The sequence below is a fragment of the Megascapheus bottae genome, chromosome 5 (assembly GCF_031878675.1).
Source record: "Megascapheus bottae isolate mThoBot1 chromosome 5, mThoBot2.hap1, whole genome shotgun sequence".
NCBI classification, from domain to species: domain Eukaryota; kingdom Metazoa; phylum Chordata; class Mammalia; order Rodentia; family Geomyidae; genus Megascapheus; species Megascapheus bottae.
In genome coordinates, this window is record NC_143513.1 from 82340596 (window position 1) to 82355702 (window position 15107).

The 15107-nt window shown below is 45.7% G+C and overlaps 1 protein-coding gene across 3 annotated transcripts in view; it reads right to left on the minus strand.

The window, feature by feature from the left end:
- The window catches only part of Prkag2 (protein kinase AMP-activated non-catalytic subunit gamma 2), a 196947-nt gene that overhangs the window by 19629 nt on the left and 162211 nt on the right, over positions 1 to 15107 (minus strand). For 2 of the 3 annotated variants that reach the window (XM_090333565.1, XM_090333567.1), the window contains 2 exons: positions 11917 to 12023; positions 1235 to 1316 (listed from right to left, as the gene is read on the minus strand). In XM_090333565.1, the coding sequence (XP_090189691.1) occupies positions 1235 to 1316; positions 11917 to 12023 (189 nt within the window). The remainder of the gene's footprint in view (positions 1 to 1234; positions 1317 to 11916; positions 12024 to 15107) is intronic. The other variant, XM_090333566.1, reaches the window with a different exon arrangement.

Genomic DNA, 15107 nt, shown 5'->3' on the forward strand with positions numbered 1-15107 from the left:
TTAAAACTTCCAGTGTACTGCCTACACCAAGCTAGGCACAAAAACCTAGCTGGAAATAAAGCTAACCGTAAGTATGAGATTCTAATAAAGAATATCTGGAAGATCAATGAGAGAAAACATCTTAACCCCCACTACTCAAGACGCTGAGATCTGAGAATCATAGTTTAAAGCCAGCCCAGGCAGGAAAATTTGTGAGACTCTTATCTCCAACAAGTGTAGTAGTGGCTTAAATGGTAGAGTGTTACCCTTGAGCAAAAGAGCTCAGAGGCTGGGCACGGTCACTCATGCCTGTAAGCCTAGCTACTCAGGAAGATATGAAGATCGCAGTTCAAAGCCAGCCCAGGCACTAAAGTCTGTGAGACTTTTATTTCTAATTAACCACTAGAAAACTGCAAGTGGGGCAATGGGGTAGGGCAGCAGCCTGGAGCTGAAGAGCTCAGGAACAATGCCCAGGCCCAGAGTTCCCACAATTAAAAAAAAAAAAAAGCTCAGGGACAGACGGTGCCTAGACCCCAAGTCTGAGTCCCAGGACTGGCACCAAAATACAAAACAAAAAAACCCCATCAAAACAATGAGACACAATGCTTTTAGGTTTTTCTCTATCAGGAAGGACCTGTGTAAATGGCTGTAAAATACTTGTAGTGGTGTAACATGATTTAGCAAAGGTGTAGATGGGGTCATATCCCAGTGCCAGGCGTCCTGTCACAGAGGCCACATGTGGTGACCCAGCATGCAGTATGTGGGCTGCCCGGGAGCCCGGATGGTGATGCCTGGTTATAGCAGCTATGTAGGTTTTGTTCCTTGGGCTGGAAGAGGCACAGAAACTCCTTCAGAGTGCTAAAAAAAAACCCTGCTAAATTAAAAGACACTAAAAAACCCCACAGAAACCAATCAAAGCACAATACTGCTGTAGATTTACTTGCGACTTGGCCTTGGTCAGTATGTAAAAGCCAACAATAAAGCTTAATTAAAATAGACTTGAACTTATGGCATGGGTGCTCTCTCTGAGCTTTCTGGCTCGAGATTAGCTCTATAATTGGAGGTAACAGTCCCTTCCTATCCTAGCTGGCTTTTGAACACAATCTTCAGATCCCAGCTGCCTAAGTTGCTAAGAAGACAAGGTGTGAGCCATTAGTGCCCGGTCAGAATTGTGAAATCCCAAAGTAGCCCCGCAGGACACAAGCTGGTTTCTGAGGTTTCCTCCCCAGTACAGACACCCAGCCCCAGTGCTCACCTACAAAACTCTGCTTTTTACTCTCCCACAGCGGTGCTGCACGGACACCATTAGCTACCAAGGCAAAGAAGGCCTTTTTAACCTGAAGAGAGATCAGAAACAAAGCCTACCTTTAATACTATGGAGAAATAGACCTTCAAATACCTTTCAAATCAAATTTTATCAGCTGTCTCCTGGTGTTGAGTTTGACAGGCTAAAAACAGACACGTGTTTATTATACTCCTGAGATTGGATATTACTTTGTTCAACAGGAACATCGCAATTAGTTTCCATTTATCTAAAGACTAAAGACTTGTATACATATAGACTTTATATAATTGAAATTGTGCAAAGTAATTCTATGTCAGTTGAATTTCTTCCAGACATGATTAACAATTCATTTGAAAACACAGAAGCAATTACTTCAGAACACAAAGGTTATATCGAATTGTTCAAAATGAAAATTTGAGTTTGATATGGCAACAACAAACCAAGTGAATGTTCTCATTCCCCAACGGTGGCAGAAGAAACATATGAAGAGGCTTCACATGCAGTCCGTGTTGCTAGGGACTGACAATGTTCTTGTGGCCCCATTTCAGATCAGCTAAGCCCTCGCACGGGATGGACCGCCTGTGCTAACACACACTCAGACACACAACCGCATTCAATTCTCTTAGCAAATACTTTAGGGTACTACGTATAAGCTATCATGTTTAATGACTTATGAATAACCAATAGCTCAATGCTAGAAATGACCCTCCAGCAGATATGAATAGGGAAGATGATTCAATCTTACTAACAACCCAAGAAGTACAAATTAAAACAAACTGAAATAATATATGGCTGCTGCCAGTTTGGCTCTTGGATGATCCCCGAAGGTCCATGTCTAGAAGGCTTCTTCTGCTGCCCGTGGCTCTACTGGGAAGAGGTGGGATGTTTTTAGAGGTGGGGAGTGGGGATAGGAAGCTAGGTACTGGGGGCAGGTCCTCCAAGGGGCTGCTGGCCTCTCCCTCTTCCCTTTGCTTCTTGAGGTGAGCAGCTCTCCCTGTTGCTGCTGTTGACTGGATATATTGGGCCTCTGAAGACCCAAAGCAATAGGGCGCTGAAACCTAGGCCTGAAACCTCAGAAGCTGTAAGTGACACTAAACCTTTTCTCTTTAGATGTTATCTTGGCTATTCTGTCACAGAAATGGAGGGCTGACTAACGCTAAAATAAGCCAACATTTGAAAGTTCTAGCTCCTCATTTAAGTGCTACTTTAAAGCAACAGGTGGTCCTAGTAAGTAATTTTTTGGATCATAGCTTGTATCAAGAATCACAAAACCAAGCCAGGAGTGGTGGCTCATGCCTGTAATCCTAGCTACTCAGGAGGTCTGAGCGTCTCGGTTCAAAGCCAGCTTGGGCACTAAAGTCCCTGAGACTCTTATGTTCAATTAATCACTAGAAAACCAGAAGTGGCCTTGTGGCTCCAGGGGTAGGGTGGTAGCCTTGTGCTGAACAGCTCAGGGAGGCTCGCAGGCCCAGAGTTCATGCCCCACAACAGACAAAGAAAAAAAAAATCACAAAAGCAGCTGGGTACTGAAGGCTCACACCTGCAATCCTACTCACGATCCTTAGATCATGGCCAGCCCAGGACGAAAGTCCATGAGACTCATCTCCAAAACTACCAGAAAATCAGAAGTGGCACTGGCTCAAGTGGTAGAGCACTAGCCTTGAGCTGAAGAGCTTAGGGACAGCGCCCAGGACCGGAGTTCAAGCCCCACAGCTAACAAAAACAAAGAAAATTGGAAAGAGAGGTAGGAAATATGAAAAAGATGGGCGTTTATTTTATTTTTTTATTGTAATTAATAGAAGGGTTACAGTTATATTTGCCAGATAGAAGGTGCATTATTTCACACACATTGATAGTCCTTCTCACGTTTTTGTCCCCATTTCCCTCCCCTGTTTTATTTTTTTTTATTAATTAATTTATTTTCTGTAGGTCATGGGGCTTGAACTCTGGGCCTGGGCACTGTCCTTGAGCTCTTCAGCTCAAGGCTACTGCCCTACCCTTGAACCAAGACCCACTTCCTGTTTTCTAGGGGTTAATTGGAGCTGAGAGTCTCAGGTCCTTTCTGCCCAGGCTGGCTCTGAACCTTGATCCTCAGATCTCAGCCTCCTGAGTAACTAGGATTACAGGTGTGAGCCAAAGTGCCCTGGTGGGGGTTTGTTTTTATAACTCAGGGAACAAATTATTTCCTGTCTGTAAAGATTCTTCCTATTAGTCTTCTCAGCACACTGAAGATGTCACACGCAAGCACAAATGCATAAGAGAAGAATACTGAAAATCAATGCAGGATGTCCAAGACCTGCTAAACGAATTTTCAGAACAAAGATAAGCAGCAGCAAGACATGCACAGAGGACAGAGAGTTGAACAACAGTGTCTTATCTGCATTGGTGCAGCAGGGCATACTCCTGATAGGGTCCGGGAATGTGGCCTAGTGGTAACGTGCTTGTCTAGCATGCATGAAGCCCTGGGTTTGAGTCCTTGGTTACCACAAATAAAGCCAGAAGTACTCTTGAAGCCACCCTGAGCTTCCACTCCTCTATCACTGTTTGTGGTACCCTTTCTTATAGGACGACCACTTTCCTTGAGAACAAAAGCAGCATAATTTGAGCGCAAGGGTTCAAGTCATTCATTTTCTGTCTACTCCAGCAGCATCTGTCTTGAACAAGACCACCAGTTCTTCTGGTTCCTTTTTGCCTTGAAAATAACTAAGCACCCCTGTCCCTGTGCATCTCATAAACCCAAACCGTAAGCAAGCTGCAGGCTCTTCTAGTTATGCCCTATGTTGACTCTTCACTCTGCATTGTCCATAAGCTCTTTCAAAACAGAGTATTCAGCTGGGCGTGGTGGCTCATACCGGTAATCCTAGCTACTCAGGAGGCTGAGATCTGAGGATCACGGTTCAAAGCCAGCCTAGGCACTATAGACCATGAAACTCTTATCTCCAATTAACCTCTAGAAAAGGGGAAGTGAGGATTGGCTCAAGGGTAGGGCTGCAGCCTTGAGCTGAAGAGCTCAGGGAGAGCGCCCAGGCCCAGAGTTCAAGCCACCCTGGGACACAGTGCCACTTCCACTTTTCTGGTGGTCAATTACAGATGAAAGTCTCTCAAACTTTCCTGCCTAGCTGGCTTTGAACCACAATCCTTAGATCTCAGCCTCCCGAGGGCTAGATTATAGCCGAGAGTCACCAGTGCCCGGCTAAAGTAAGTGTTTATTAATGTTAAGCTAGTATGTGTAAAGCATTGTGAAAAACTGATGGGAGGAAAGGACTATTTAACTCTTTTTTTTTGTTGTTTTTTTTTTTGCCAGTCCTGGGCTTGAGCTCAGGGCCTGAGCACTGTCTTTGGGATTTCTCAAGGCTAGAGCTCTACCACTTGAGCCTCAGCTGGTACCACTTCCAGCTTTTTTCTATGTATGTGGTACTGAGGAATCAAACCCGGGTCTTCATGCATGCTAGGCAAGCACTCTACCACTAGGCCAAACTCCTGGCCCGGGACTATTTAATTGTAAATGCCAGTAATCCTGAACTAGGATCCTACTATGAGATCTGATTTACTCACAAGGTAAGTGTCCCCCCATTTAGTTTTGCCAGCCATTCCCTTCCCTCTGCACTGCTGGGCTTGTCTGCGGAGGAAGGGACAGGACATTGGAAGAGTACACCACTGTTCCAGTCACTGGACTAAGATGTCTCAGCTCCAGGCCCACACTGCCGACTCCATTTTGTGGTACTGGGAATTTTTGTACACCAGATTTTTGCATTATCAGTTGGATTTTAGGCTCCAAAACTAAAGGAATGTAGTTAATGGCCTTAAAGCAGGAGAAGAGTGCCCACTGTCTGTGGGAATCCACCAACGCTGCCCGACCATGGCAGCAGCTCAGTGCAGCCACTCACATTTTCACAGAGAAGGAGTTTTCTATAAGCCCTAATTCCCATCCAGCTAGACCAGTCCCAGCCAGAGCTACGCCCTTCTAATCCACAGCCACGGTGGGTGCTGTGGCATCATGGAAACAGGTTCATCAGACCCTACTCTACAGTGTCTGCTTCAGTATGCCTGGCACAGGTGTGATGTTCTATAAACTCTTGATTTAGTTGAAGCTGGTAATCTAGAGAATACTGCCTTTCAGGTTTTTTTTGTTTTTGTTTTTGCCAGTCTTGAGGCTTGAACTCAGGGCCCGAGCACTGTCTTTGGATTTCTCAAGGCTAGAGCTCTACCACTTGAGCCAAAGTTACCACTTCCGGCTTTTTCTATGTATGTGGTACCGAGGAATCAAACCCGGGTCTTTGTGCATGCTAGGCAAGCACTCTACCACTAGGCCAAACTCCCAGCTATGTTCATTTTCTATCCAAATAACTGATGTACCTTCTGCCTCCTGACAGGCCTCTAATGAGTGGAGAAATAGGCATAGGATTGGAGCTGGTGTTCTGTCTTTGGGCTCAAATACAGTATGTTGTGTCAATGGGAAGCCAGATTTCTTTTCTCCAGGCATGATGTGATGTCGCGACTACAGGAATCCAGTGCCATTCCCCCGATGATGCCATTCGGGGACCCAGGTAGCAGTAGCTGCTGTACCAGCCACTGAGGTAGAGCCCAGGCCCACCGTACTTGTGTGGGAGGGAGTACTAATTCTTTTCTTACAGACCTGCAGCCACAGCCAGCCCGAAAAGTCTTTTAGCTATGGGGATAAAACAACACACAAAGGCCAGGTATTGGTAGGAATGGCAGTGCTGCTTGCCTCATGAGTACAGCACTAACAAGAAGGAGTTAAGGGAAAGATACAGCCCTAAGAACACACTCAGTAACCTTTCTTCAACCAGTCCTCACTTTCCACAATTCCACTACCTATCAAGTGTATTCCGAGTTTTAACCCATCAATGGACTATACCATTCATTAGATCAGAACACTCATAATCTAATTGTTATAGGCACTGCCAAAATGTTCTTTACTAATCTCCTAGGTGTTTCTCAATTGAATCATGTTGACAATCAAGATTGGCCATCGCTCTGTTACACTAAGCCAAGACTCCTGGATCCCAGTAATTCACCATCTCCAGGGCAATGGAAAGGGCTGGCTCTCCAGTATGTGACAATCACCTTGGTTTGCCTGAAGGCCTGGTGACAAGCTTTCCTTGGGAAACACTGCACTTACTCAAGACCATCCTCACCAGACCTGGCAGCCTTTGCTCTGTAACGGGGACAGGTTTTGGCATACCCTGGGGCAGGAAGCAGCTTCCATGCAGGAAGAACTGTAGGATTTTGCTACTTATACCTGAAGACACCCAGGGAGCAAGTGTGGAGGCAGGTTTTGACATTGTTAGGCGGCCAGAGGGGAAGAAGCGAACGCTGACCGAGCAGAATGTGCTGCTGTGGATGGACTCAGAAGCACAAGTTGTTCGGTGAGCATCTGTGCAGCTGGAAGTGGCTCTAACAACTTCTTGAGTAAAACCCAAGTGGGTTGGTTGTAAGGACTTCAAAATGCACAGCTCGGGGGATGGGAGCTGTGGTACAGGTTCTTCATGCCCCATCTGAGGACTCTCCCTTTCAGAGCCTCGGAGCAATGGATAGCGAGGGAGTCCTTCCTTTGAGAAGCTACACTCAGACTAGGCTCTGGCTCAGCATAGGCCCAGGTCGTCCTCACTGGTTTGGTATGAACGGCACCCCCTGGTAGCAGAGGGTCATTTTTGGGGGGGGGGGCAAGGCTTGAACTCAGGGCCTAGGAGCTGTCTCTGAGCCTCTTTGTGCTCAAGGCTAGCACTCTACCAACTGAGCAACAGCACTACTTCCAGTTCTTGAGTGATTAACTGGAGATAAAAGTCTCATGAGGACTTTTCTGCCTGGGCTGGCTTCGAACCACAGTCCTCAGATCCCAGCCTGCTAGTAATCCTAGTTAGCTAGGGTTACAGGCACGAGCCACTGGCACCTGGCTGTAGAGGGTCATCTTGGTGCCAACTGGTCTCTGGTACCCATCAGCAGTGACCAGGAAGGAGAGGATATTAGGATGTTCTTAGAGATCCTCTGCATTCCTAAGAATGGAAGATACCATTCTAGAAGGTTACCTGGGCTACCGAACAAGAAAAATGAAGTGTAGGACCCAAAAATCTGTCTAAATCATCACCTGGGACTCTGGTCCTCTTACCCACGTCCAAGCTGGGGCCACCTGTGGGCAAGACCCACAGCCCGGAGCACCGCCTTCTCCACACCTGATCCCAGGGACTTACTCTGGTCTTCTGGTCAGATTGGGAGCTGTGGTGACAGGTGGCATCTGAGTGCAAGTGTGAGTCACCAGGGCACAGCAGGGCTACAGAGCCAGGCTCAGGTTAGCTCCTCTGTTACTAAACATGTGATTCTGATCATTGCCACAAATGCTGCACGGCTGTTCAGCCGAGAGTGAGGGGTGGGAGGCAGGGCTGAGAACAAACCTCTGGAACCTCCTCTTGCTGCCCGGCTAGAGAAGCAAGTGTTTGGGGCACCAGGAGAAGAGCCCCACTGAAGGATACTATGTGTCACCACAGAATCCTGGGCAAATGCTCACCCTGGGGAAACAGTTCCTGACTTACTATGGAGCTAGAGCGAAACTGAACCCAGCATGGGATACTAAGCTGGCACCATGGCCTTGCTGTACACTGGCCCCTAAGCTAACTGTCGATGTGGGTAGACCCTGGTCCTCCACTGTAAGGGAGCCCGGAGGGCACTCCCTCCCTGCCCCACTTCTTCCCACTGTCTGCAGTGTGGCTCTGGGGACCAGGAGATGGCAATTCCCCAGTGGAAAGGATGACAAAGTGAACATTTAGTTTCTATTTCCATAAGCCCAAGAGATGTCCTTATGCACAGATTGCCATGAATCCTTCGGTTTAAACAAAGGAGAATTTCACAGAACCCAATTGTAGGAGGTCATGTTGGCTTCTCCAGAGAAGGAAGCTGGAAACAGAAAAGCAGTGGGCAGAATGTGACCAGCCCCTGCCCTGCCCTGCCTCCAAACTGCAGCAGTGGGGCCCCTCCTCTCCTCCACTGAGAAAACACGCTCTGTCCTGCTCCTACTCTGCACTGTGTCATGCCATGCCATCGTAGTCCTCCCATCTCAGAGGGAGACTCCGTATTTCTACCTTCCTTGCAAAAGGCTCACTTCAGACCTTCTATTATTCTATTATACATGCCATTCTGCAGCCTGCATTTTTTTTTTTTTTTGGCCAGTCCTGGGGCTAGAACTCAGAGCCTAGGCACTGTCCTTGGACACTTTTTGCTCCAGGCTAGCACTCTGCCACTTGAGCCACAGCACCACTTCTGGCCTTTTCTGAGTATGTGGTACTGAGGAATCAAACCCAGGGCTTTGTGTATGCTAGGTGAGCATGCTATCACTAGGCCATGCTCCTGACCCAGCCTGTATTTTTTTAAACCAAAAAGCAAATATTCTTCCTAAGAGCTCTGTGGTATTATATGATAGGTCTATTCCAGAATTTATGTAACTGATCTAAGTGAGAATCATTCAGGTGGCTCTGGCTCTGTGTCTCTGGGCCCCTGGGCCATACTCCATGTCTGGTTTTTTTTAGCTCTTGAAGGTATGTCAATAACCACTGCTGAAGTCTGTGTCCAGAAAATACCTCGATCTTCAAAATATAAGCATGTCTTCAACGAAAGTCTATCTCAAACTTTGCAGGAAACGTGGCCGGGAGGGACAGGGGAGGAAGTGATGAAAATACAACTTCTATTAGTACCAGATGTGATGTCACTGGGTGGGTTAGTCCCCTGGTATGCAGTTTTGGGGCATTACCCATTCTGGCTAAATTGTTAATTCCATGGCAAGAGAAAAACCAGGCAAAAGTCAGGAACACTTTTGCTTTATTTTTTTGTTTCTAAAAATGTCAAGAGGAGGAAGATCTGGTACTTCCCAAAGGAAGCCCTTTACGGGTGAAATGGATTGAGCTAGGCATTTACTTTGTGAGTTCAGCATGCTATTTATTTATGCATGCCAGTCCTGGCATTTGACTCAGGGTCTGGGCACTGTCCTTGAGCTTTTTCAAGGCTAGCACTCTAACACTTGTGCCACAGCACCACTTCCAGATTTTTCTGTGTATGTGGTACCAGGGAAATGGAATCTAGGGCTTTGTGCATACTAGACAAGCGCTGTACCACTAGGCCACACTCCCAGCTCAGCATGCCGAGTTATTTCACTAGGGAAATACATAGCAATAGCCGTAGTCACCATAGTTCTCAAAATGAGTCTACCATTTGCCCCACTATAATAATGTACCGGGTGCCTAGTCAAAAAGTCCTAAGTTAAAGAATCAGGGAAATCTCTGGGTTTGAAAGGAGGCTCTAAGCACTTAGAGGAAATTTCCCAAATCATAGGGCCTAAAGACAATGTACAAAATCAACTGCATTCACAGACACTGACAAGAAACAGTAGGAAAATGAAACGGAGTGAAAGAAAAACAATTTCTTCTTTCCTGCCAGTGTCATGTTTCAGGCACAGAAGGCAGGCATTGATTCTAAGGGCCCCAAGGTTCTCAGAAGAACTACAGGTGCACATGTGGGCGCAGGACCAGGGGAGGTGCAGGATGGCAGGGACCAGGGCTGAGCTGGGGGACCCAGGTGGACTCTCTAGGTCAGTTCTGTGTGGGTTGAATCAACTCCAGGATCCAGACAGCCCCGGGTGCTCAGGCTCAGGCTGCCCTCCACAGGCCACGACTGAAATCACAGCCCTGCTGGGCCTTCCTGTAGCTTCTTCGTAGATTACTCACAAGTTCTTGGCTTAGCGACTAATTCCGGGGAACAGAACGGAAGACAATCCCACTGGGTGAGGATGTGCATGTGTGCGCGTGTACATGCATATATCTTATTACATTAATGTAGGTTGGTCATGACAATGAGTGTTTATTGAAGGCTTTTAAGAAGTCATATTGAAAAGAACACCATTTTCAAGTTCCCAAATTTCTATTCTGATTTCAGTTTTCAGAAATGGAGTTATGAAAAGATTCTCTGGAGTGCTTGAAAGACTTATTAGAAATACATAAGACAACAACTATACTTTTTCATTTTTGGTCTTTCATGGGAGTGATACTCAGTTCATTGCATGCTTTTCAAAAATTGTAACTCTTGGAGAAGAGAATTAGAGCATTTCATCAAGAAATAATAGATTCTTTAAATAGCCAAGACCACATTCTATGAAATTACATTTAGTGGACTAGAGTTACATAAACAGGTTACCTATCAGTATTTACAAAACAAATCAAGTTTGCATTTATTTCTTGGCATGTAAGAGCTAATTTGGAGGATAGAAACCTTTGCTACCCTGAGTACAAGATAAAAGTTAATGTAAAGTCCTTAACTTATAAAGAGTAGACTTTTAAATAGATGTATGTCTTTGAAAAAAGTTGATTATGATAAAATGTGTCCTTAGTTGATTGAAATTTAAGGATAATACTAGGATGTGTGGATTTTGAGGATTTGGCTTCTTGAATTTTCTTTGAGTACTTCTATACTATATTTTTGAATATTCTGAGGTTCATATTAAAATTTCTTTCTTTCTTTCTTTTTGGCCAGTCCTGGGGCTTGAACTCAGGGCCTGAGCACTGTCCCTACTGTCATTGGGCTTTCTCAAGGCTAGGGCCACAAGACTACTTCCAGCTTTTTCTATGTATGGTATTCTGAAATAGAACCCTGGTCTTTGTGCATGCTAGGCAAGTACTCAACCACTAGGCCAAACTCCAGGCTGTTTTTTTTTTTTTTTTTTATTGTGGGTCATGGGGCTTGAACTCAGCCTGGGCACTGTCCCTGAGCTCTTCAGCTCAAGGCTACCACCCTACCCCTGGACCTAAACGTTTGTTCCTGTGCTCTTTAGCACAAGGCTACCACCCTACCCTTGAGCCAAGCCCTACTTCCCATTTTCTAGAGGTCAATTGGAGATAAGAGTCTCAAGTCCTTTTGTGCCTGGGCTGGTTTTGAACTTTGATCCTCAGATCTCAGCCTTCTGAGTAGCGAGGGTTACAGGCATGAGCCAGAGTACCAGCTTAATATTAAAATTTCTTTAGTGTTCTTCTGTAAGGGCTTAGTGGGAGTGACTTATTTTATCTGGTGATTTTAATTAATTACAATATATTTTTTTGCTTATTGCAAGTATGAAAAGAACGTTAAAAAAAGAAGTCATAGTGATATAAAATGAACCACAATAAACTCGAGCTTTATAGCAAAACAATCAGGTTCAAATTTCTGCTACCACACACCAGTAAAGTTCCCTCTCAAGAGATTATCTATCTTAATCTTTTAACCAATTTTATTAACTTTTCTTAAAGTCACTTCTTTTTAACAAGTCTTATTAAGATTAATCAATTTTATTGTGCATACTTATATCTCAGCTAAACAGACCATCTGGCTACTCCGAGGGAGGAGCCAGACTCAAATGAGCTTGGCTCCAACACCCAGCCGACAGGTCTGGGCTCCAATTCCAGACCCTGTTGCACACCAGCTGTAGAGTGAACCAAGTGGCTGAAGTTCTCACACTGAAATCTGAGTTTCCTTATTTGTAGACAAGGGCCTCAGGAAATGTTTTCTGGCATTGCTAGTTTGAAATGACCATGCTTAGCAGCCATGAAGAGAATACTGCACAAGCTCAGGAGTGGGGCACACACCTGTAAGGTGGGGTCAGGAAGTGGGGTACTCACTTGTAAGGTGGTGTCAAAGACGACAAGCTTAGAACTGGTTGGAACGATGTCATAGCACTTGTGGGACCTCATGAATCGCATATAAACGCCACTTTCTGAGTCTTCTGCTAAGAAAAAGGCAAAGTATTAATAATAATAAAGACTCACTGGGATATGCTAAGACAGGATTCTACATACACGCAGTGAGCTCCAAGAGGATACTTTAGGAGAGAAACACAAATGCCTACCTAATACATCTCTTCATATCTACATTAAAAAACGGAAAAAATATATCGAAATGAGCTCCAAGATACAGAGACAAGAGACCACTTTCTTAATTTTTGATGTTCTGTCTTTTTTCTTTTTGGGTGTTTGTAGGGCTTGAACTGTGGGCCTGGATGCTGTCCCTGAGCTCTTCAGCTCAAGGCTAATGCTCTTACCACTTTGAGTTGCAGCACTACTTCTGTTTTCCTGATGGTGAATGGAGATAAGAGTTTCACTGATTTTCCTACTTAGGCTGGCTCTGAACAGTGATCCTCAGATCTCAGCCTCCTGAGTAGCAAAGATTACAGGCACGAGCCACAGTCACTCAGATGCTTCTTTTCTTCATGATGGTGTATATCTTCGGGAGGGTGGAAATATTTTTGAGGAAAAAGGGTGAAAAAGTGCAACAGTGGAGCTCACTGGACCTGGATGAAAGTGAATCATACAAGGCTGGGAGTGTGGCCTAGTGGTAGAGTGCTTGCCTAGCATGCACGAAAACCCGGGTTTGATTCCTGGGTACCACATACATAGAAAAAAGCTGGAAGTGGTGCTGAGGCTCAAGTAGTAGAGCACTAGCCTTGAGAAAAGTTCAAGGACAGTGCTCAGGTCCTGAGTTCAAGCCCCATAACTGGCAAAAAAAAAAAAAAAGAAAGAAAAAGAAAAAAAAAGAAAGTGAATCATACAATTCATGGGTGGAGGTGGGAGGGGCTGAGAGGGAGGGAGGGAGCAGAAGACACTGTATGAAAGGAAATGTACTTGTTACCTGATTCATGTCACTGTAATTCCTCAGTATATCACCTCTATAATAACAATAAAGTAAGTTAATTAAAAATATAAACGGGCCATGAGTTTGTCCTAGTGGCTGAGTGCTTGCCCAGTATGCACGAAGACCTGGGTTCGATTCCTCGGCACCACATACGTAGAAAAAAGCTGGAAGTGGTGCTGAGGCTCAGGTGATAGAGTTCTAGCCTTGAGAAAATCCAAGGACAGTGCTCTCAGGCCCTGAGCGCAAGCCCAGGACTGGCAAAAAATAAATAAAAATAAATAAATAAACAACTCCCTCAACTAGTGAAGAGTCAGGGGCTGCAAACATCCTACTACTGATGTGTTGGGAGAATATAAAGCCGCTTCTCAGAAAGGGCAAGGACGGGGAAGGACAGGGCTCTCCCCTCCCGAGCGTCCACTGTGGCACTGTGGGTCCCTGCTGGTGCAGTGGGCCAGGAAGGAAAAGAAAAGCATGGGTACTCTACATGCATGTGTCAGGGGCTTCTGCAGAGGAAACAGAACAATCTAGGAATATTGTCTTAGTGGAGGTTCTGCCCAAAGCTGACTCTAAGACTTGGGGGAAAGACCAAAAGAAGGAAGAAAACACTCAAATAACGGGGGCAACACCTGGAGGTACAGGTATGAGGCTGAGGTACACACGGCAGGTCTGTTTCCTGCCAGGAGCCCGTCCAGCCCCTCTGGGGCATTACTGCCGGCTTTTCTTCCCAGAAGCCTAGCTATCCAATGACCCGCAGAGATGCCCAAGTAGGAGGACAGAAGTTAGACCAAGAGGATTGGGCAAGGTACCAATGGCCCCCACCTCACAGCTTCCCCTGAGAAGGGCTGCTGTACTCACAGGGGACATGAGCTGTCCCCACTGTCATGCGCCACCAAGGACAAGAAGGGAGTACGTGTACAGAACACGGATGTGTGAATGAATGGTTCTGAAACATTCATCTCCCAGAAAATGGGGGTCCCACCCATTGGAAAGTTCTGAGCATTTCTTCCATGACTGTTACCATGTGCTGTCCATGTAGCCTGCTCTGTGGGGAATGTGTGGGTAAGACAGTGGTCTAGTCCACACCACGCTAATAGTTCAGTTACTACCTATATTCCATTCCTTCCAATGCATGAAACCAAAAAGAAAGCCAACCATGGAAAAAGGCAAAAGCTCATCTCAGAAAAGAAAAAAAATTCTCAAGCTATTTTCTTGTAAAAGATATACCATAAGGAGCCAGGTGCAGGGGCTCACGCCTGTCATCCTAGCTAGTCAGGAGGCTGAGATCTGAGGATCACAGTTCAAAGCCAGCTGAGGGCACTGAAGACTTATCTCTAATTAATCACTAGAAAATCATAAGTGGGAGCTGAAGAGCTGAGGGACAGTGCCCAGACCTAGAGGTAGGGCAGTAGCAAGCTCAGAGACAGTGACTAGGCTCACCAAAAAAAAAAAGCATCTTTAATTAACCACTAGAAAACTGGAAGTGGTGCTGTGGCTCAAGGGGTAGGGCAGTAGCCTTGAGCTGAAAAGTTCGGGGACAGTGCCCAGGCCCACAGTTCAAGCCCCACAACCGAGATTAACCACCAGAATCTTCTAGTCTACTTAACACTCAATCTCTTTAAACACTTAACACACGCTTCAGCTGTCCCCTCAAAGGCTCGTGTGTGTCCATCTCAAAATGCAAAACATATTCAGTCCATCTCTAAGAATCTCCAAAGTTTTTTTTTTTTTTGAATCTCCAAAGTTTTAACAGTCCCAGTACTGACCCAAAGACCAAATTTAAAGCCTCCCCTCACCCTTTCTTTTGCTGGTTGTGGGGCTTGAACTCTGGGCCTGGGCACTGTCTTGAGCTCTTCAGCTCAAGGCTATTGCCCTACCCTTTAAGCCACAGCACCATTTCCGGTTTCCTGGTGGTTAGTTGGAGCTATGAGTCTCACTGACTTTAGTGCCCGGGCTGGCTTTGAACCGTGATCCTCAGATCTCAGCCTCCTGAGTAGCCAGGATGATAGGTGTGAGCCTGCTAAAGTCCCTTTTTGGGAAGTTCTTTCAGTAAGTTTCATACTTTCAATCAATATACAATGTCACAAAATGGAGGAACAGGGGTAGGGAAAGGAGGCTTGGGACAGAGCAGTGGCCAAAACACAGCAGGGGAAGCAGTAAACCCTGTGGATCCTAGAGGGGCGTT